Genomic DNA, 22401 nt, shown 5'->3' with positions numbered 1-22401 from the left:
GTTGGCTCCGGCGAAAACCCGCTTCGGGGCCATGGCGGCGGTTTCGCTGCGGGAGTGGAGTGGGGACTGGAGTGGAGGGCCAGATCCCCTCCAGTCCCCATTTAATAGACTCCCCTGGTCACCGACGGGTGGGCCCAAGGGAGACGAGGCGACCAGCGCGCGGACGCGAGCGGACGGCGCGTGCCATCCGCGGCCACGCAAACCTAGCCCAGATTTGGGCCGGGTTTGCGTCGTTCCGGACGCCGCGGCCGTCCGCTTTTGCGGTACGTCCCCGCGTTGGGCCGGGTTTTTGTCTGTTTCGACCCATCCGGACGCGCGGGCGCGGGATGGGTCGCCCGGTTGGAGATGCCCTTACCTACTTGTCTCAGTGGCAACTGGACAGGTTGAAGCGGTGCGGTTGCCGGTGAGCGTTCGCCGCAGCTTGCCCTCCAGCGTGTTGCGTGCCGTCGTGGGAGTTCTCATGCACCCGCAGGAGAGTGTGCGGCTGGGTTTTCGCTGGGAGGAGACACAGGACGACGTCGCGAGTGACATGAAGTCGTATACCTCCGCACCCGAACGTCACATGATGAAGTTGTGTCGGCTCGTCCTCGAGGCTAAACTCGCGACATGCTGCCCGGCTCCCATCCGCCAAGAAACACATGCATAATGGGAGTTGCACGGAGGTGACGACCAGAGCAAGGGCGACATCGACGGGCTCGCAAGACCAGGTCAACGTCGCCTGAGGCCACGGCTGATTCATGTCATCACGGCGACGTATACTGGCAAGACTTGGTTCAGTCCCATGGTAGTCGGAGACTCGATGTCAATGACGGAGGCCATGGCCGGCTCGAGCGTGGCCAGCTCCCCGTAGAGATCACCGATGCGGTCTTGCGGCCCTCCTCAAGCTAAAGTTGTGTTTTCCTTTTTTTTCTGTAACTATCAGTTTGCTGCGACGCGTGAAGTCACACTAACGGCCAGCAAAACCTTCCGTGACAGCCCACGTTCTGTATAGGGGTCCACCGCATTAAATTCACATGTACTTTACAGTGTATACTGCTTTTCCGGTCACATCTGCTGACAACGAAAATGACTGGTCACACATCCCAAGTCTAGGATTCACGGTCCAGATACCAGGAGCAAATGAGCTCGGGTGCCAAAACGCTGCTCCCCGTTGCTATATAGTTGTTATAAAAAATAACAGTATCAGCAGAGCTGTTATAGCTGAACTGATAACCGTACTTGTTATACAGGTACTCCAATTTTCAATATTACGGAAACTGGTATTGTTATGTGTTCACGGAAGTATATATTATTTGCTAGAGTTTGTAAGTTGTTATCTGTCAAATTAGGAAACAGTAGATGACACAACACCATTGAGTGAAAATAAGAGAAAATCTAAGAACCAAGTGCAAGATAAAAACAATTCAATAATTTGTGGAACTGCTCATTACAAAACTAAAATAGCAAGGCACATATACATCATTATCCAAACACCAGAAATACTAATTATTATGTCCTATAGCGAGCAAATTGAATCTCAACCTTCAGACTAAAAGGCACTGCTCCGAGCAGGTCCAATTCCACACTTGGACCAAGACTCACGGCTCTTTGAGAAACTCAAAATGAGTTCTGCCTTTTGAGGTGCTTATGCTCCCTGTTCGCCTGGGAAGGTCCATCCTATATAGGGTGCACCGTTGCCCATCCTTGTTACCCTCCCAGCCTCCTTATCACCTCTTCAATCTTTATACCTGCGGTTGGCAAAAGCTTATCCTACCTCAGCTTGCTAATAACGACCTCTCATGAAAATGTTTACTGTGAAAAAATAGAGTAGAAATGAGGACAAATGCTCTGTCCTCAAAGGCAGAGGACAGAAAGAACAAAAAAACTGACTCGTATAGTTGAAACTGTCAGAACTGTAGACATGGCAAACAACATATTCAAGACGGCAATGCCTTGACTTTGACTAACACGGCATGGATCGTGCAAGACAATGTAAAACCCACACACCTAGTAGGACGAAAAACCTCACAAAACATTAGTCTCAGCACCAATTGGAAAGTGTAGCATAAGAGCCCGAAGAGCTGGGACGAAACATCTATATATTAGAATTAAGACTGTATCATTGCAGTATGCTCATAGAAGGTAGCATAAAATCTATGGCCAGTCTGGATGCAAGTAAGGAACCATAAAATAATCCTAGCAGCTCTAGAAATAAACTTGAAGTAATTGGAATGAACAATCTGATAGTTTCTAAATAAAAAAGGATATGAAAATAATATCGTATAACCATTGTTCGTATGGTAATCGCTAACAATAAAGATGTTTTTAAAATCACAAAGTATAGAAGGGAAAAAATAGTAAGTTACATTGTTGTTCTTTATCAATTTCCCTGAACACAACTTTCTTGAATTACAGCTGTCAGGTGTGTTAACAACAATCTGCGATAAGAAATAAGCTATAAGGCCCACACCAAACAAAATATAAGGTGATATTTGTCTTGATGTGATGAAGAATAACTTCTAAATCAAATCTTGAACAAAATATGTTAATGCCCTGGACCAACAAAATAGGACATACCTGCAGGAGTCTGCCTAGAATCATTCGAACCTGGACTTAGAGCTGACACCAGTTCAATGTACAGGAAAACGGATTAATAAATCTGAAAAGAGCAACTTGTCAATGAATTTGGAAGGAGATATTGAAGAAGTGATCCTTATATGGCATAAATGGATATAGAAAGAGAAGACTATGTGTAGGAAAAAATCTCAAAAAAAGTTAAAACAAATGAGCAGAAAAGTTTGTTGTTAACAAAAGTCCATTCTTAAGCCATAAATGAATGAGCTAACATTATTCCGACTTCAGTCAGCTGCAGGCATATAGATGCAGTAGAAGTGTTAAAAGATAACACTTCTTGTGGATAAGAATCATAAGGCAAGCAGCAACAATTTGTGTAAGCTAGAAGAATACATCACTTTGTGAACCCATATATAAATACTTATATTGTTGAATTACTACTTGTTATAATTATTTGTTAATAACATCATAAGGTAAAATAATTTAAGGGAACCACAGATTCAGAAGCATTACTATGTCTGTTATTTTGTACAGAAAGCGAAGCACATGGCTAGAGTCATTAATCGATCAGCATTTATAGTAGTGGTTTCTTAACACTGTGAAAAGTGGAAATAAATTACACGCACCTGGGATGCACAACGTGGAATGATATGATATATTTACCAATCAATAACCGTACACAGATAGGTTTGGTGGATAAGATCGTGAAAGAATAGCTCATGGTCTACAACAATGAAGTCTAACTCGTACACATTTTGCCGTGTCTGCTTATCTTTGCATTCCCAGATTCAAGCAACATGCACAACGAGTTCCCATTGAAATCTCTGAGGCGATAGGTCCTTGACCAGCAAAACCTGCATGTCCGGTTTCCTCTAATCTGCATGTAAGCGAAAATATTCAGCATAGAACCATGGATGTCATACCAAAGATTAAAAACAAAGAAGCGCAAGAGGAGGAAGGGGCCGGAGAGGTCGAACTGGGCGTGAAATGAATTTTTAGCTTTGCAGCCCATGTGCAAATGAAAGTGATGAACTAACAAAGCGCCATCACTTTACGCAAACTGAAAGGAGGACAGTTCCCAAACAAACCTGCTACTTAGATTAAGAACAATATGCAAAAAAAAAGAGAAAGAATAGTGCTCATAGGCATACAGATTGATAAAAAAGTGTATTGGTTTGTGGGTTCAATTCAACATATATAAAAGAAAAGAAATGAGATTTTACCTGCTCATTCCTCCGTGTGAAACTGATACACCCATGGAAGGGCACGGGAACGCCCCGTTCTCCTCCTCGGCCTCCGTCGATGGTCGCAGCAGCTTCCAAATCTCCAAAATTATCAACTGAAGAAGAGCAATACACCATAAAAATACTATCATAATGAAACATTCCATAGAAAGATTATTTGGTGCTTGTGAAATTCTAAGGAATACAGTATACCATGGATTTATGCTATCTCGTAAAAGACCATATCCATTAAACAACAGTTAATTGTGTGTGGCAAGCAACAGCCACCAATTTCAAATTTCCTTGAACAAAGAAAATCAAATATAGTCCATGTGGTCAGGAATAGGCAGAGGCAAAGTAATCTTGGAGAGTGCAAGTTCGATTTGCTTTACCCAGCTCTAGCCTTATCAGTACATCAAAAATAATCATGAGCAAAGCATCCAGCCTAAACTCTGAAGAAATAGAGCAAAAAAATACAGACCACGATGTCAGATCTGAGCACAAAATCACTCCAGAATGTTAATGGAGAGGGGGGCATGGGAGGGGATGGAGGCTGTGTTAGATGGAGAGAGGTCTGAGAGGACCCAGGAGGTGACTGCGCTGCCCATGTGGGATACCGAGAAAAGAGGACTTACCAAGGACAGAGGATAAGCATGCTGCTGCTGCTGCCGGTTAAGGATTTGCTCAGGTAAGCGCCCATCGCATGCTCAGCTCCTCTCCGTCGCCGCTCACGACCCGTCGACGTCGCGAAGGCAGCTCCTCCACCGATTCCCCAGGCGAGCAGCGCGTGGTCGCCGCCGCCGATGTGGAGGGCCAGCGGAATTTTCTCCGTGACCCAGGCGAGCAACCAAGTAGGACGTCGCGGTGGACGTCATCAGATCCGACCGGCCGAAGTTGCAGGGGGTTGGGGGAGGCCGCGGCCGCGGCCGCCTCCTGCTCCTGCTCCGTGGCTTCTTGTCGGCGGCGAGGGTCCGTTCGACTGGAACATCATGTATGTAGCGTTCCGTTTGTGGGATTCTGAGGCAGTGGATTGGTGGAGAACTCTACATAGAAACAACATGAAGAGATGGGAGAGTTCGGGAGATATCCGGAGGATTACAATCAAAGCGGCGAGGGAAGAAAAACTGCCAAGAGAAGCTCCTCGTTTGGCGGTGGAACTGGGCTGCTTATTTTAATCGAAGTGGAATGCATGAGAACGGAGTAACCGTGTACTACTACTTACTGAGCCCATCTACAGTAGAAATCCTTGACGTGTTAAATCATGATTGGATAAAAAGCTACCATCTACAGTTCTCAAACTGCTGAAATTTTAGCAAATGGGGTCAGCTTTTATATATGTAATAATGGGAATTTTTGGAGGCCAACCCGAGCATGACTCTTTTTTATCGGAGCAAAAGTATAATTCCATCTCCAACACAAAGAAGGTTACAGCCAAGGGCGCATCACTGAGGTGATTCACGAAGAAAACCACGTGACCTAGCCTTGGTTGATCAGAAACCGACATCGCTCCATCTGCTCCGTGGAATTCTTTTGATCAAACGCTGCTCCACTTCGTTTGCGCCAAATTTCGTCGTGAACTCGTCTTCCGATAGCAAAAATATCAGGTGCTATACTTCCAATTAATTATTACTTGCAAAATTATCTGGTCAAATATTATTTCGCACGTACTATTACTTGCTCGTAGAATTTTTTGCGTCATAATATAACTGCAGATTGAAACAAAGCTTCGACTGCTCTGCTCGGTCGACCGTGCCCGCTATGGCGCACTCGTCTTACTCGGGGGTTCGCCGGGCATGCACCCGACATCACGGACCCGATATATTCGGGTGCTCACCCGTCCTCTTCATCAACTATTTTCGGCCGCATAACTATTTCGACTGCGGCCGCCGCATGGATTATCTTTGGTGGCGAAATTATTTCGACTGCGCCCTCTTCATCAACTACTTCCGGTCAGACGCCGCGCAACTTCATCGATCGCGTCCGCTATACGACCTGTTTTCACGTTGGATCCGCCGCACCTGATAAAAAAGCTAAGTGTTCCTCCTTCAAGAGTCAATTATTATTTACTTTCGCCATACCCAAATACTCGGGGGCTTTGCCATTACAATATTACAGCAAATACACTCAACATTGGGGGCTTTATCATTACCTCATTACCACAAATATACTCGGGTGCTTGGTGAATATATTTTCTTCGGCTCTGGATATATTTTCTTCGGCTCAATGGAATTATTTTCTCCGGTTCAGTGGAATTATTTCCTCCGGCTCAGTGGAAGTACTTTCTTCGACTTAGTGGATTTATCTTCTTCGGCGTAGTGGATTTATTTTCTTTGGCTTGCTGGATTGGTTTTCTTCGGGTGATTATTGGTTCACTATTATACAACATTACCCGATGCGTTTCTGGGACAATGGATTAATCTTCTATGGTTATTACTGGAACTATTTTCTTCGGGTCAATGGATTCATCCTCTATAATATCAACGGATTCATCTTCTATGGTTATTACTGGATTCTTCGGTTCAATGGATTCATCCTCTATGATATCGGCGGATTCCTCTTCAATATATGCTCTATATTTAATGGCGTAATCTTCAATATGGATTCATCTCAAATACTTCATCTTGGATTCATCTTCATGGACTCATATTATATTATTAACAATGGCTTCATCCTAAATGGCTTCACCTTATATGACACCGTGATTCCGTTAAACTTCTTTCGACATCATGTGCTCGGGGGCTCGGCTATTTCTTCGTCAACAATTTGGCGGCATCTATTATCTCTATTTGGTGATTTCTACTTCGGTTCGACTTCTTCTATGCAGTTGAAGACTTCATCGCGCGTCGACTCCGTCGTACCCAATAAGCTAAGTGTTCCTTTATTTTACACAAAGTTGATTATCATTTACTTTCGCCGCACCCAACGCTCGGGGGCTGCGCGGCATATATTCACTTTACATATCATCGAACCCGAGCATACGACACCGCATGCGAAAAAGAGAGTCAAGGAAAAGGTAGAAAAAGTTTGTTCATTTGTGCAGGAGAAAGCAAATTTCAAAGTGTATAAAAGAGAACCCGACAAAATTGTTTTCAAAGAGAGAACTCGACGAAATTGTCTTCAAGAAAGGACAGGACCCGAAGAAATTTTCTTGAAGGTAGAACCCGATGAAATCAAAAGAGCACCCGACGAAATCTTCTTCAGGGAGGAACCCAACGAAATCAAAAGAGTACCCGACGAAATCTTCTTCAAGGATGAACCCGACAAAATCAAAAGAGTACCCGAAAAAAAATTATCTCCAAGGAGGTCCCGAAGAATTGTCCTCAGGAAGGACCCGAAGAATTATCCTTAGGGAGGACCCGAAGAATTAGGGAGGACCCGACGAAATATTTTCCTGAAGGAGGAACTCGACGAAATTATCATCAGGAAAAAAAAGAAAAAAAAGAAAAAAAAGAAAAAAAAAGGGGGAAAGAGAAGAGGATAGACAAATCTTCGGGTCCATTGACTCGTCATTTGTTCCGAGCTAGAGCATCGGTGATGTACCCGACAATATAGAAGAACCCAATATATTCGGTTGTCCCATCACGCCTGAGAAAAAAATAGAAGAACCCGCAAAATGGGTCATTGCATCAGCCGAACAAGGCACTCGACAATATATTCTCAGAGCGCTAAAGTCGCGAATAATCTCTGAATGCCGCAAAACTCTGCGAAGGTAAGACCCCGGGATCCGTCCTGTGTGGCGTGGCATCGCCAAAGACTGCGCTCTGCTACTTTTTTCCACATCAACAGATGTGAAGAAATATCCCGGCGGACGCGCTGTGGACCCGATAACATTACTGGAATTCGGATCATGGTAAGTCCTTAAGCGGCACGTGACGAATTACGCCAGGTCCCGAGATCATGTCCAGGGACGTGATTTTGAAGTAGGTTTTTGCGGATTGCCACTAGAGCAGTTAACTAGTACCTGATCCGTCAGATGAACTAGCCCCAACTACCATTATCCCTATACAATATAGATATGGATGTCAAATAAAAATAGCAATGGCTTGGAGTCGATAAAAAGAGGGGCTGCGCCAAGTTCTTTATTGAGTAGTACAACTTGAGCCTATGCCAGGTGCAAGCACCTGTTCATAGGCTCGGGGGCTACTCTTATCGAGAGCATTGTTTACCCTCTCGATAAGATACAAAAAAGAGAAAAATTGTGGAGTCGATTAAAAGCAAGTTGAGCCTACACCCAAGTGCAAACACTTGGCTGTAGCCTCGGGGGCTACTCCCATCGGGAGCGCTGGCCGCGCACCCGATAAATGTGAAAAGCTCAAGAAAGAATGACAATATAGCGGCATAAAGCGTTGAGCCTACAACCAAGCACAAGTCCTTGGCTGTAGCCTCGGGGGCTACTCCCATCGGGAGCGCTGGTCGCGCGTCCGATAGAAAATAACTTCGACAACATCTACAACAATCAAGGTTTGTAGACTCAACTCGAGTCTGCGACTCGAGTGGAGCCTACTCCCATCGGGAGCACATGGATTTCATCAAGTTCTCCGGAAATATAGTTAAGTTCTTCATCGAGTAGTACAACTTGAGTCTATGCCCAAGTGAAAGCACTTGTCCATAGACTCGGGGGCTACTCCCATCGGGAGCGCTGTCGCGCATCCGATAATTTCAAGAATCGTCGACATCATCTACGCTATACATGATCTTCTACATGGACCTCGCCTTGTATTTCTTCGACATCGAAGATGGTTATGCTTGGAGTTTCTACGCAAGTCTTCAACTTCCCTATAAACTCGGGGGCTACTGACATGGGCATACCCTTCGGGTACCTATTATTAGTATACCTGGCTCGGCCCAATATGGAGAAGACCCAATATGGAGAAGGCCCAACAAGGCAACCCGAAGAAGTAGTCGACTAGGACTCTTGTAAAACCTTAGGCTGGTTGCATATATAAAGCTAGCCAGGGCACCCGAAATAAGGGGGACAACAGATAGACATAGAGATAGACAACATAGCTCCGCCTATGGCGACACCATGTAAACATATTATGCTCATATACTGGATTGCTAGCAGCACGTAGGGATCCTCCACCGAGGGGACCCGAAGCTGGGTAAATCGTGTACCCAATCTCGCTCCCGGAATCTCCATCGTCGCTCTCTCCCGAAACCCAAGTCTACAATACGTAGGCATTGCCGAGGTATTCCCTCGTCAGCGGAGGAGGCCAGTGGTCGTGGGAGGGGCTGGATGATTCATCCGGCTAACGGACATGGTGGCGGAGCACACCACATCACTACCACTGCCTCCACCACTACCACCACACGCTCCACAGTAGGCCACGTGGGAAGGGAAAATGGTGCCGCCTCCTCCGCAATAAATGCCGCCGCAGTACATGCCGCTGGAGTACCCCATGTGGGCGCAGCAGGGGCCGTGGACACCTCCATGTTCGCCGACCTCACCAACAACAAGGAAGAGGATTAGGCAGCGGCTCCGTTATCTTCAGCGTTGGGAGCGCGACAGAAGTAGTTAGGGTTTATTTTTTTATTTTTTATTTCCTATGTAAATCAGCTTTGAAATGAATGAAATCTTTCAAGATTTCACGCGCTTTAAATTTTCATTATAATCTAATTGTTTTTTGTCTTCGGCCAAGGGGCCCTCGCGAACCGAATGAGTTATTTTTTTGGACGCACTGACCTGATAGGTTGGACCGTGACCTAAATTCATCCGCGGTATGACTAAAATAGACAGAATCGAACCGTTTGAATCGCTGGTTTAAGTCGTGTAGTTAACACCGAAATTCTAGTTGAAATTGGAGACAAGCCTGTCGTCTAGTTGTGTTGTATCGAGACATAAATATTTGCACCATCTATTAACACCGAGGCGTTTTCATCACGATGTTGCGGCGTATTGAGGCGTATCGTGTGAAAGTAGTTGCCGGGTCTGCAGTCTTCTCGACGCAGTTTTCTTGGCACCTTTTTTATACCGTGCTAGCACCACCGCGACGACTACGGACATGCCTCGGCATTTAAGAAGGCCAGGGCCTAGCTGTCTGTTGTTGTGCAAAATACATCTGGCGTGATTGGTTGCTCGCATTGAATTTTTCATGTTTCTACTTTTGGCTCGCTTGATGTTGCATGAGAAAAATGGAGCTTGAGCCAGTTTGTGCACTACATTTGGTTGCTGACAATGTTTCTCGGTGCAGATTCGGCCCAAAGTTTAGTTGCCAACAATCACCGATTCTACGGCTGACAAGGGAAGTATTGGCTGTTTGGTTATGTGCAAACAAACGGTGTGGTTACCTAGCTCTTGATATGGTGATCTTACCACCTAACTAGACGTTACGAAACATATCAGAACAACATTAGCACACATCACAACAGTTTGATTAGCATAGTGTTTACATGAACACCCGGCTTTGCTCCATTCATGATCGCCACTGAAGGATCTCAACCTCTTTAAGGAGGTTTCTACACGGTTAGAGAATACGGTCAAGAAGTTTATTTCCCAACATGGGTGGCCGCATAATCGACAGATTGCAGCCAATGAAGCTTAGACTAGTTGGCTTTCTTTGTTTCTTTTACGAATTCATATTTGGTTTTACTTGATACTCGAACGGCTGTGTGCATCTTAGTTCTGCAGAGGCTATGTGTAATACTTAAAACTTTTGAGTAATGAAGCGCCCTTTATCGAAAAAAACGAACACCCCAATTGAAAGCAAGAATGTTCTAGGGGCATAGAAGTCACCTAAACACCCTTTATCAAAAGCAAGTATCACAGTCTTATCATCATCAGTTCACCATACTTACTAGCACTACAACTACAACTACGTATAGACATCACTTACATAAATAGATAACTTGGTCAGCCGCCTCCTAGTTGTGGTTAGGGCAGGTGTATAGTCTGGTGGTGGAGCTGTTGTTCTTGTAGATCTTCATCTTGATGAAGAACGCCTGGATCTTGAACTCCATGACATTGTTGTACTCGCGATCGTACTTGAAGGATAGCTCTGGCCAGTTCCTCCCGAAGACCACATGGCCACCATATGGTAGGTCACCTGCACCCACTCACCGCAGAAGTGGCAGGTAGACAATCCCACACGCGGGATCTCAATCCAGTCCCGCAGCCCTTGTTGGAACACCGGCCACACGAGGAGCATGTGCAGGTCCTCCGCAGAGAGTTGGACGTAGAAACGTCGCGGAATCAACGCCCAAGGGATGAGCCCCAACTTAGGTTGGCGACCTTGGGTGCGGGGTGGCACCGCCATAGCCTCTCGACCCTGCCTGGCACCACCAGCATCAGAGCTTGCATCCACCGGTTGAGGGCAATATGGTGTTGGTAGCTTGCTGGAGGAAACCAGCCCATGCCCACCATGTCGCACTCCAGCTTCACAACCTTTTTCAGGAAAGACACAATGACTAATGGCAATAAAATGCAGTTACAAGACAATGCCATGATCAAGTCAATGCCATGATCATGGTCAAGGCAATGGCACTGCCAAAACAATGCAAATGGCATGATCATGGCATTGACAAGACAATGCCATGGTGAAGACAATGGCAATGACAAGATCATGCCACTACCAACACAATGGTAGTGGCAAGATCATGCCACTGCCAACACAATGGCAATGACAAGGTCTTGCCACGACACAAGTATTTTGGGTAATTTCCCAATTAGGGGAGTGCAACGATTGATACATGCACATTGGGACTTCCCAAATAAGGAAAATTGATAACCTAATCTTAATCGATGCGGCGGCAAATCTAACCTATATCTACATACATGGTTGACAAAAAGAAATCGAGCCGGTCGCCAGAGAAAGCAAGTCGATGGAGAAAGAACTCCAGCAGCACGCGGAGCTCGCATGGGCTTGTGCCTAAAAACCACCACCAAATCGAGCGTGCCTCCTAAGCCATTTTTTTGGGCTGCTTTAAACTTTATGCGGTGCAGTATTTCGGTACGATGTGAGCTACCAAACGGCCATTTTTAATCCAACACGTGCGGAAAATAGGGTCACGACCAACCAATCACGCCCATCAACCAAGACCCGCCAGTGCATCGGTGCTAGTGAATGTTGATCAGTTGATGCAACATTACTTGACGTCACAGGTGACGCTTGAAAATGGAGACAAGCTTGCCCTAGGATGCTCTGCAGCTGCAAGTCAAAGGGCATAGGAGCTGAAGACAGAAATGTTATTTCAGCAAGCCTCGCGGTCCTCGCGCAGCCTCGTCACCGCGCATGGGGGTCCGTAATAAAACAACACCTTCAAGCCATTAGTTTACCTGCCCCTACTTAAAGCTATCAAGTATGAACTCAAAAATTTGTAAGCATGAGAGCAAAATAGAAGTACCAATAGCAAAATAGAAAAGCGGGAGAAGCATGGCAGGCGAAGGAGATGTGAAGCTGCTCGGCATGTTGGAGAGCCCATTCGTAGTTCGTGTACGCATGGCAGTGCATCTGAAGGGTGTCAGCTACGAGTACATCGAGCAGGACCTGTCCAACAAGGGCGAGCTTCTCCTCAAGAACAACCCCGTGCACAAGAAGGTGCCAGTGCTCATCCACAACGGCAAGCCCATCTGTGAGTCGCTACTCATCGTGCAGTACGTCGACGAAGTCTGGGCTGCTTCGACGCCCTCCATCCTCCCCGCCGACCCCCACGAGCGCGCCCTCGCTCGCTTCTGGGCCACCTACGTCGATGAAAAGGTTTGCAACGTATTCCCAAGTTCTCTCATCTTCTTTTGATGTTTCAGCTTTCAAGTTTCAGCAGCCGATCGATGCTAATTTTCTAACTACGTTGTCCATTTTCACAGTTCTTCCCAGCGTGGCTCGGCATTCTGAAGGCGGAGACGGGGGAGGAGAGGGACAAGAGGATGAGCGAGACGCTTCCGGTGGTCGAGCAGTTGGAGACAGCACTGGCCCAGTGCTCAAACGGGAAGGCTTTCTTCTCCGGCGACTCCGTCGGGTACCTTGACCTCGCGGTCGGATGCAATTTGTATTGGCTCGACGCGATGCGCAAGATGTTCGGCGTGGTGGTCATTGACGTCGCCAGGACTCCGGTTCTCGCCGCCTGGGCGGACCGGTTCAGGGAAAGCGATGTGGGGAAGGAGGTCCTGCCGGACGCAGACATCGCGGTGGAGTATGCTAAGAAGATTCAGGTTTATCGGCCTGCTTCAAAGTGACTGGCTTCAGTTCAGTCCGAATACCTCTCAAAAACATAAATTCAGTCCGAATAGTTTGGATGGGTAGATCATGAACTGGAAGTATAGTTCACACAATAAAGAGACTACTAGTTTGCAGCCTCTAACTTTGAAAACATAAACCATCTTTGGTTCAACCTGTTTAAATGTCCTCAATCTCGCTTCTTCTGTAATTGTTTAGAAGACTGCTTTGGATGGACGAACCAAAGTAGCATCTAATTTTGATGATTTTACATTATTGCATGGGGCTATGCAGGGGTCAAAAGGAAACAATGATAGTCTTGTGCTGCTATCTCCTTGGTCCGTTTTCTTGCAGATATACTACTTTTCCTACTCAACCTAAGCGCTCAACAGATGAAGTTGCCGTCGGTAAGATTTTTGTGCCTGTTATTTCTCTCCGAGCCGGTGTAGGCCGGGTAGTGTCAAGATGAACAATGTGCCAGGGTACTTAATGTTAGATTATTAGGCAATTTCCGTGTGAGTTTAATTACCGAAAGCAACATTACAGATGCACAAGCATAGTTAACCACACACATCAGACTAAGCACATGCATCAGATCTGAACATGGAACAAGTAGCAGTGCAAAGTAGGAGAGGAAAAGCACGTACATCGCGACAGGAAAGGTCGCACCAGCAGCACCACCACCACCACCATGGGTATTGTTGATGTCGCCCATGGTGTTGTACGATCTGTCGATGAAAGCAGCCGAACCGTCGAAGAAGAAGACGAACAGCAGCGAGCAGTCGCGCCGAGACGCTCCCCAAAAACCTTATCGCCCGTCTCCCGGTGCAGGATCTCAACGGACGGAGTTTCGGAGGCCTGCTCTCCCGGACGGCTGTGCACGCAGTCGCCGGGATGGGGAAAACTAGAGAGTAGCGCAGCAAAAGGAACTTCGCGAGAGAGAGGCACTAGAGATTTCTGAGAACTGTGTATTTCTCTAGATCTGATCTGTCTCCTTGTATAGCCTGGGAAGCCGACCCAACCCGACCGCGTTGACACGCGTAGGAAGCCAGGGACACGCGGCGAACATGCACATGCAGGTCGACACGTACCCAACACAGTTGGTGCACCAAGCAAAAAGTTTAGGCTTCCTTGAGTGTGTCTCGAACTCGAACTCGAGTCACGAAACGCGACGTGCGTGCGTTACGAGGCGAGGCGAGGCGGGGCAGGCGGAGGAGGAGGAGTGCGCGAGGGCTCTTTCTATTCTCACTCACTTGGAATGACTAGAACATCAGCCCTTATATACCACTCCAACTCTCTCCCAACTAGCAGTGTGGGACTAAACTTTGTCCCCCAAGGCTGTCCCAAGCTGCCAACGTGATGGGCCTTGAGATTTCAGGAATTGTAGACTATATGGGCTGCCTTACTGGACAGCAGCCCATCTACATTCAACAATCCCCCACCAGATCTCATATGCACATCAGATGACACATTAGTTCCGTTCACTGTTTAATATACCTGCACTTCGGTGGAGACTGTTAAGTTGAACTTCCACCTAGGCAAGGTGCTACGCTTGACTACAACTGAACAATGGACTATGCCTTGAATTGTCAGTCTTTGTGCAGCAAGTTTCGCTCAATGCCGGCACGGTACTAGGCTACCTTAGCCTTCCCCTCGGGTGGAGCTTATAAGTCATACTCCTCGGCCTTTCATGAGCTTACTAGAGATTCACCCAAATCTCCCACATTATGACCAGTAGTGTCACTCATATAGGTGTGTTCTTCAAAGATCGCCATGTAGGACAGCGTCTTCGCTCATCAAGAGCCGCTCAGAACACATTAAGACATTGTCAGCCTGCCTTACAGTAGCTATGAGAGAATTGCATCTGCAGCGGAGTGGGAGTATTAAAATTTTCTCTCAACTCAGTTACTCCGGTTTGTTTTCCCAGGTCCTAGTTCACGGAATTTCCGATCACATAGGTTGGGTTACCCCCTCGGCAACTCAAGTGGGTCTCAAACCCATCTCCCTCGATGCAAGGTCTATCATGTTTCTTGATAGTCCTTTTGTGAAAGGATCTGCCAGATTTTTAGCACTTTGGACATAATCCAATGCTATCACTCCGGAGTTCTTCAGTTTTCTGACAGACTTCAATCTCCTCTTGATATGTTTAGAACTTTTCATATTATCCTTAGAACTTTTCACTTTGATAATCACAGTTTGATTATCACAGTTCATGAGGATGGCCGGTATTGGCTTTTCAACCATAGGCAAGTCCATCAAGAGCTCACGAAGCCATTCCGCTTCGACAGTAGCTGTATCTAATGCTGTGAGTTCTGCTTCCATAGTTGACCTCGTTAAGATGGTCTGCTTGCAAGACTTCCAGGAAACAGCGCCACCACCAAGAGTGAAGACATATCCACTTGTGGCTTTCATTTTAGCATCTGAAATCCAATTGGAATCACTATACCCTTCAAGTCCTCTTGGATACCCGGTATAATGAATTCCATAACTTATGGTTCCCTTTAGATAGCGCATCACTCTCTCAAGAGCATGCCAATGATCATCTCCCGGGTTGGCCACAAACCGGCTAAGTTTGCATACAGCAAACGAGATATCATGCCTCGTACCGCAAGCTAAATACATGAGTGAACCAATGATTTGAGAGTATCTCAATTGATCTTTAGTTGCCTTTTCATTCTTTCGAAGCAAGACACTAGGATCATAAGGTGTGAGAGAAGATTTGCAATCAGCATAGCCAAATCTGCTCAACACCTTCTCAACATAATGAGATTGCACAAGTGTAATCCCATTATTCCCATCTCTCAATAACTTGATGTTCAATATAACATCAGCTTCTCCAAGATCTTTCATCTCAAAACACTGAGATAAGAAGGTTTTTACCTCCTCAATCACTTTGAGACTTGTCCCAAATATTAGTATGTCATCCACATACAGGCATAGGACAACTCCCTCACCCCACCATGGCGGTAATACACACATTTGTCGGCTTCATTAACAACAAAGCCCACAGATGTCAAAGTTCTTTCAAACTTCTCATGCCATTGTTTGGGTGCTTGTTTAAGACCATACAAAGATTTCTTTAATTTACACACCTTTCTTTCTTGACCTTGTAGTACAAAACCATCAGGCTGTTCCATGTAAATTTCCTCGTCCAACTCTCCATTTAGGAAAGCCGTCTTAACGTCCATTTGATGAACGAGAAGACCGTGTGAGGCAGCCAATGACAGTAGTACTCGAATGGTGGTCAATCTTGCCACAGGTGAGTAGGTATCGAAGAAATCTTCGCCTTCCTTTTGGGTATAGCCTTTAGCTACAAGCCGAGCCTTGTACTTCTCAATAGTACCATCAGCTCGAAGCTTCTTCTTAAATACCCATTTACATCCTGCAGGTTTACACCCATAAGGACGCTCGGTTAACTCCCACGTTCATTAGCCAAGATGGAATCCATCTCGCTTTGAACCGCTTCCTTCCAGTAGTCTGCATCAGGAGATGCGAGTGCTTCTGAAATGGTAGTGGGAGTATCATCCACAAGATACACAATGAAATCATTACCAAAAGACTTCGCAGTCCTTTGTCTCTTACTCCTTGTGGGAGCTTTATTGTTATCTTCATCAGAATCTGAACTCTCATCATCAGATTCCTCATCAGACTCCATAGGAGTTTCATGTATTGGATCAGATTCCCAACTAGACATGCTATGCATATCTCTCATAGGGAATATATCCTCAAAGAATGTAGCATCTCTTGATTCAAAGATGGTGCCAACATTCATGTCGTCCACCTGCATTTCACCACAAGAAATCTATAAGCAATGCTATGGGCAGCATAGCCAAGAAAGACACAGTCCACGGTTTTTGGTCCAAGCTTTCGCTTTTTGGTGATTGGCAAATTCACTTTAGCCAAACAACCCCAAGTTCGTAGGTAGGAGAGTGTTGGTCTTTTCTTTTCCCATTCCTCATAAGGGGTAATCTCTTTATTCTTGGTTGGAACACGATTTAGGACATGACACGAAGTCAATATAGCCTCCCCTCACCATTCCTTGGATAAACCCGAAACATCTAACATGGCGTTAACCAAATCTGTTAGAGTACGGTTTTTCCTTTCCGCAATCCCATTGGATTGTGGGGAATTGGGAGGCGTCCTCTCATGGATTATACCATGTTCCGCACAGAATAAATTGAACTCATTAGAAAAGTACTCTCCACCACGATCGGACCGAACCCTTTTTATCTTTCTTTCAAGTTGGTTCTGAACTTCAGCCTTATAGATTTTAAAGAAATCAAGAGCCTCATCTTTAGTTTTCAGGAGATACACATAACAATACCTAGTGGAATCATCAATCAAAGTCATGAAATATTTCTTTCCACCTTTTGTCAACTCACCATTCATCTCACATAGATCTGAATGTATGAGCTCTAGTGGTGCCAAGTTTCTTTCCTTCGCAGGCTTGTGAGGCTTGCGAGGCTGCTTTGCTTGTACACAAGCATGGCACTTAGAGCCTTTGACAAAGGTGAATTTCGGAATTAAACTCATATCAGCAAGCCGCGTCATACAACCGAAATTAACATGACAAAGTCGTGAATGCCAAACATTCGTTTCATTAACACTAGTGCTTACATGGTTCACAACATTATCACAGAAGTCTTCTAGAGAGAAGCGCAACATTCCCTCACATTCATATCCCTTTCCAACAAAAGTTCCATACTTAGAAAGTACAACTTTATTGGACTCAAACACCAACTTGAACCCATCTTTCATAAGATGGGAGCCACTAACGAGATTCTTCTTGGTAGAAGGGACATGCAACACGTTCTTCAGTTGCACGATCTTTCCCGAAGTAAACTTCAGATCTACCGTGCCAACACCACGAACAGTAGCATGTAACCCATTCCCCATCATTACTGAGGAACCTCGGGCCTGATAAGAGGTAAACATGGAGATGTCAGCACATACATGAACATTAGCACCTGTATCAACCCACCATTCCGTGGGCTGAAACACCGAAAGAACGGTAGGTAACATATTACCATACCCTGTAGTTCCTTCCTCTGTGTTGCCAATGACCATGCTGACAGAATTTGAGTTCTGTCCAGCTTGACATTTCTTTTCTTTGCGTTGTGGACAACGATTAGCCCAATGGCCCGTCTCGCCACACACCCAGCAAGGATCTTTCTTCTCCGTTTTCCCCTTCTTCTTAAAGTTGGTAGTCTGGGAGACTCCCTTGTTCTTTCCCTTGGACTTGTGGGCATTTTTCTGCACCATATTGGCAGCAGAACGTCCCTCGGTTCCTCCAGTGTGTTTTTCTTTTGCCCTCGCCTTCTCTTCAACATCCAGAGAGCCCATGATATTCTCAACAGAAAACTCATGCCTCTGATGTTTCAGGGAAGTGGCAAAGTTCCTCCAAGAAGGGGGAAGCTTAGCGACAATGCATCCCGCGACAAACTTGTCCGGTAGCACACACTTGAGGAGCTCGAGTTCCTTTGCCATGATCTGTATCTCATGAGCCTGTTCTACTACAAATCGGTTCTCAACCATTCTGTAGTCATTGAACTGCTCCATAGCATACAGTTCACCTCCGGCATCGGCAGCACCAAACTTAGCGTCTAGTGCATCCCACAGTTCCTTCCAATTTCGGATGTGCAGATAAGCATCAACCAACTTGTCTCCAAGCACACTTAGGACGGCACCCACAAAGATTACGGTGGCATCCCCGAACGCTTTATCCTCTTCAGGAGTAAGCGGACCTCTGGGAGTACCTTCCGCAACAGGGTGCACGCCCATAGAAGTGAGCCACAAGAGGGTCTTACTCTGCCATCTCTTGAAATGAGAACCCGTAAACGGGCTCGGTTTGAGCGCAGCAGCAAAACCAGACGGTGAAAATTGCATAAGCACACAAGGTTTTTGGATTGTTAGATTATTAGGAAATTTCCGTGTGAGTTTAATTACCGAAAGCAACATTACAGATGCACAAGCATACTTAACCACACACATAAGACTAAGCACATGCATCAGATCTGAACATGGAACAAGTAGCAGTGCAAGGTAGGAGAGGAAAAGCACGTACATTGCGACAGGAAAGGTCGCACCAGCAGCAACACCACCATCACCATGGGTATTGTTGATGTCGCCCATGGTGTTGTAGGATCTGTCGATGAAGCAGCCGAACCGTCGAAGAAGAAGACGAACAGCAGCGAGCAGTCGCGCCGAGACGCTCCCCAAAAACCTTATCGCCCGTCTCTCGGTGCAGGATCTCAACGGACGGAGTTTCGGAGGCCTGCTCTCCCGGACGGCTGTGCACGCAGTCGCCGAGATGGGGAAGACTAGAGAGTAGCGCAGCAAAAGGAACTTCGCGAGAGAGAGGAACTAGAGATTTCTGAGAACTGTGTATTTCTCTAGATCTGATCTGTCTCCTTGTGTAGCATGGGAAGCCGACCCAACCCGACCGCGTTGACACACGTAGGAAGCCAGGGACACGCGGCGAACATGCACATGCAGGTCGACACGTACCCAACACAGTTGGTGCACCAAGCAAAAAGTTTAGGCTTCCTTGAGTGTGTCTCGAACTCGAACTCGAGTCACGAAACGCGATGTGCGTGCGTGACGAGGCGAGGCGAGGCGAGGCGGGGCGGGCGGAGGAGGAGGAGTGCGCGAGGGCTCTTTCTATTCTCACTCACTTGAAATGACTAGAACAGCAGCCCTTATATACCACTCCAACTCTCTCCCAACTAGCAGTGTGGGACTAAACTTTGTCCCCCAAGGCTGTCCCAAGCTGCCAACGTGATGGGCCTTGAGATTTCAGGAATTGTAGACTATATGGGCTGCCTTACTGGACTGCAGCCCATCTACATTCAACACTTAAACCACAATCTTTTTAAAATGGAGGATGGATCCAGCCTCTGCATCAAAAAGATGTGTACATTTTTTAATTAATTTAAACAAAAGTCTGATAAAGATTATACATCACAACACCTACACGCTCGACAATAAGTGAAGATCATGCTAACGGGGTCTTATACACTGAAAACACGATAAAACTCATCAACTAGGAACCGGGAACATCGCATATCTTGAACCACCCTCTAGGAGACATGAGTGTCGGGGTTTTAATTACCGGAAAGATATTTGTAGGTGTAAGGGTTTGCGATCACGAACTGATGGCTAACAACCTCAAGGCACGTAAAATTCATATAGGTTCAGGCCCCTGATGATAATTTGGTAACAACCCTACCTCCTGTGTTGCTATATTATATGAAACGTGTGAGGTGATCGGATATTACAAAGGGTGGTCTTCCGGTTAGGAATCTAGCTGGAAGGTATGATGGATGGTTATATTATATGGAGCGTGCCGAGTATGTTCCGACTAGGATACATCTCCGAGTAAAATGAAACTTGATGCTCTAACAGCCTAAAGATGAACTACCCTACACCAACTACAACTCCTGTGAGTTTCTCGCCAGAGTCTTGTAGCTTCTGGTGGGTGGGTGGATTTTTGAGTGTGTGATGTCAATGAAATTGAGCATTCATCTTCCTTCATGGACAGCTCCTTTTATACCCCCAGCCATGTACATTGGGGAATGGCCGAGAGGTTATTGTCGTAGTCGAGGTGACATGGCGGTGCCGAGCTCCTTGGCCGCTACTCTATCTCTTCCCATCAACGCGTCGTCGGGAGCCTCTACTGTAGCTGAAGTCACCGTGGACTTCTGTGGCACGGGGATGACTCTGCCGGCCAAAGGGCGGGAACATGACCTAGCGAGGGGTCATGCCTCCCTAGGTGACATAGGCATCCCCAGTGGGCCTGCCAAAGATAGTACCCGGGGTTTACTGAAGGCCCATTACCCGAAGAATAAGAAGACTCGGAAGCCCAAAGATATTATTAAGGAAAGTTAGAGTTGTAATAGGAAGTGTTGTTTGTAATCTTACAGGGTGAGTTAGAAACCTTCCCGGACTCTGTAACGTGTACAATATGAGTCCCTCGGCTCCGCCTCATATATAAGGGGGAGTCGAGGGACGAGGAGATCATTGAATCATTGTTGAGTAAACCCTAGTTTGTATTTCGTCGAGTACTTTTCGGCTGAAACCTTCGAGATCTACTTGCCCTCTACATCCAACAAAACCCTAGTCTACTACTTGTAGGCATTGACAAGTTAATACTTTGTCAATTGGCGCTGTCTGTGGGATTTAGAGGCGACAAGGAGCTGATCTCGATGGCACGCTCAGAATCATCGACTTCATCGGCAGCAAGCAACATCATGGTTCATGGATAGAGGTAAACAGATCGAAACTGGTCTCGTTGATTTTGTACCTCACCCGCCCTCCCGTTTGGATGCATATACATATCCGGAGGAGCCCACGGAGATGATGTTCGGGAGGTTCCACTTTCGCGTCGGGAAGGAAGGAAGTTATCGTCTCGAAATTCCGACCTTCCCGAGGTTTCCTGTGGAGCATACCGAATCTTCAAGCTCGGCATCATCGATCGAGTCAGGCGATGAAGAAATCTCTTCGCCACGCTTCGTCAGCACCAAGGCAAGCGAAAAACTCGCCAAGATCTTAAGCGACATGTCTTTCGAGTCGTCTGCGGACTCCTATATAAGCAGCGATTCCGAAAGCATCGACAGCTTCGACTTCATCGACAAATCTACCACCATTGGAAAGGTCTTCACCAATCTCTATGATGGTGTCACCGAATCCAGCAAGGCGCAGAATTCTAAATATCATCAAATCTACGTCATCGGAGAAGCAAGTCGTGATCAGGATGAAACGTCGGAGGCTTTCGACGATCTGGGAAATCCATACGTCGATCCCTCTGACTTAAGGCGAGGATTGGGCAACAAATACGTTGGGCCTACATCACGTATAAGAGTTCAGTTGCCACAAGCAGCATGGGATAGAGCCGCAAGAGCTATGGATGGTTCAGAACCAATGGCAACAACCGCCACGGTCGAGGAATTGCAGGCATACCAATATAGACTCGCTCGAGCTGGAAGGGAACTGGAAAAACAAACAGAGGTTCTGAACAAAAGAAGGGAGGCAGCTTCCGCGTCAAGCAGGCGAAGGGCAGGCCTCAGTCGACATTCAGGAACTTCGGGAGATAGTCACAGAGAAGCTCGGAACAGGGCAAGGTCAAGGTTGCAAAACATACCTGAAGCAGAAAGAGAGAATCTAGTCCAAAACCTCGACATGTCTTTTATGTCGATAGACACGAGAGGAAACATTATTCCCAAAACACCGGAAGCTGGGTACATGGCGACACAAGCCTTTATCCTCGCATCTAGACCACCTCCTGGAGATCCAAGGGAAGCATTGTATAATATGGCCATGGCAGGCGTTGGAGCCATGGGAACAGCGTTCGCATCGACGCCTCCCGAAGGATCAGCAAGGCAAAATAGTCCACGACCCGCGGTTGCAGCAGCAACTCCCGAGAGAACAGGCGAAGCAAGGGACGCAGAAACCCAGGCAAGGGTAGACAGGGCACGACA

The 22401-nt window shown here is 46.4% G+C and overlaps 1 protein-coding gene and 1 long non-coding RNA gene across 11 annotated transcripts; one reads left to right on the top strand and one right to left on the bottom strand.

Annotated features, from left to right (window-relative positions):
• Positions 1-1386: 1386 nt before the first annotated feature.
• Positions 1387-4962, bottom strand: LOC127317969 (uncharacterized). 10 transcript variants are annotated; one of them, XR_007861577.2, is made up of 5 exons: positions 3990-4960; positions 3777-3892; positions 2557-3430; positions 2346-2417; positions 1387-1791 (listed from the first exon to the last, which is right to left on the bottom strand). It is a non-coding gene; the product is annotated as an uncharacterized lncRNA (long non-coding RNA). The 10 variants fall into 10 exon arrangements; XR_007861572.2 differs by having other exon boundaries at positions 1387-1727; positions 3990-4959; XR_007861578.2 differs by having other exon boundaries at positions 1387-2417; positions 2557-2638; positions 3180-3430; positions 3990-4959.
• Positions 4963-12093: 7131 nt separating this feature from the next.
• Positions 12094-13078, top strand: LOC127313509 (probable glutathione S-transferase GSTU6). Its single transcript, XM_051344003.2, has 2 exons — positions 12094-12469; positions 12577-13078. Exons 1-2 carry the CDS (start codon positions 12146-12148, stop codon positions 12943-12945), a joined length of 693 nt encoding a protein of 230 aa, XP_051199963.1. The 5' UTR covers positions 12094-12145; the 3' UTR covers positions 12946-13078.
• The last annotated feature ends 9323 nt before the right edge of the window (positions 13079-22401 follow it).

This window comes from Lolium perenne, chromosome 7 (assembly GCF_019359855.2).
Source record: "Lolium perenne isolate Kyuss_39 chromosome 7, Kyuss_2.0, whole genome shotgun sequence".
Lineage (NCBI taxonomy): Eukaryota > Viridiplantae > Streptophyta > Magnoliopsida > Poales > Poaceae > Lolium > Lolium perenne.
This window is presented reverse-complemented; position numbering and strand designations above follow the sequence as displayed.

Coding starts and splice junctions, on each gene's coding strand:
- LOC127313509 (XM_051344003.2), top strand. CDS start 12,146: ATGGCAGGCGAAGGAGATGTGAAGCTGCTCGGCATGTTGGAGAGCCCA. Junction 12,470..12,576: donor CCACCTACGTCGATGAAAAG/GTTTGCAACGTA, acceptor CCATTTTCACAG/TTCTTCCCAGCGTGGCTCGG.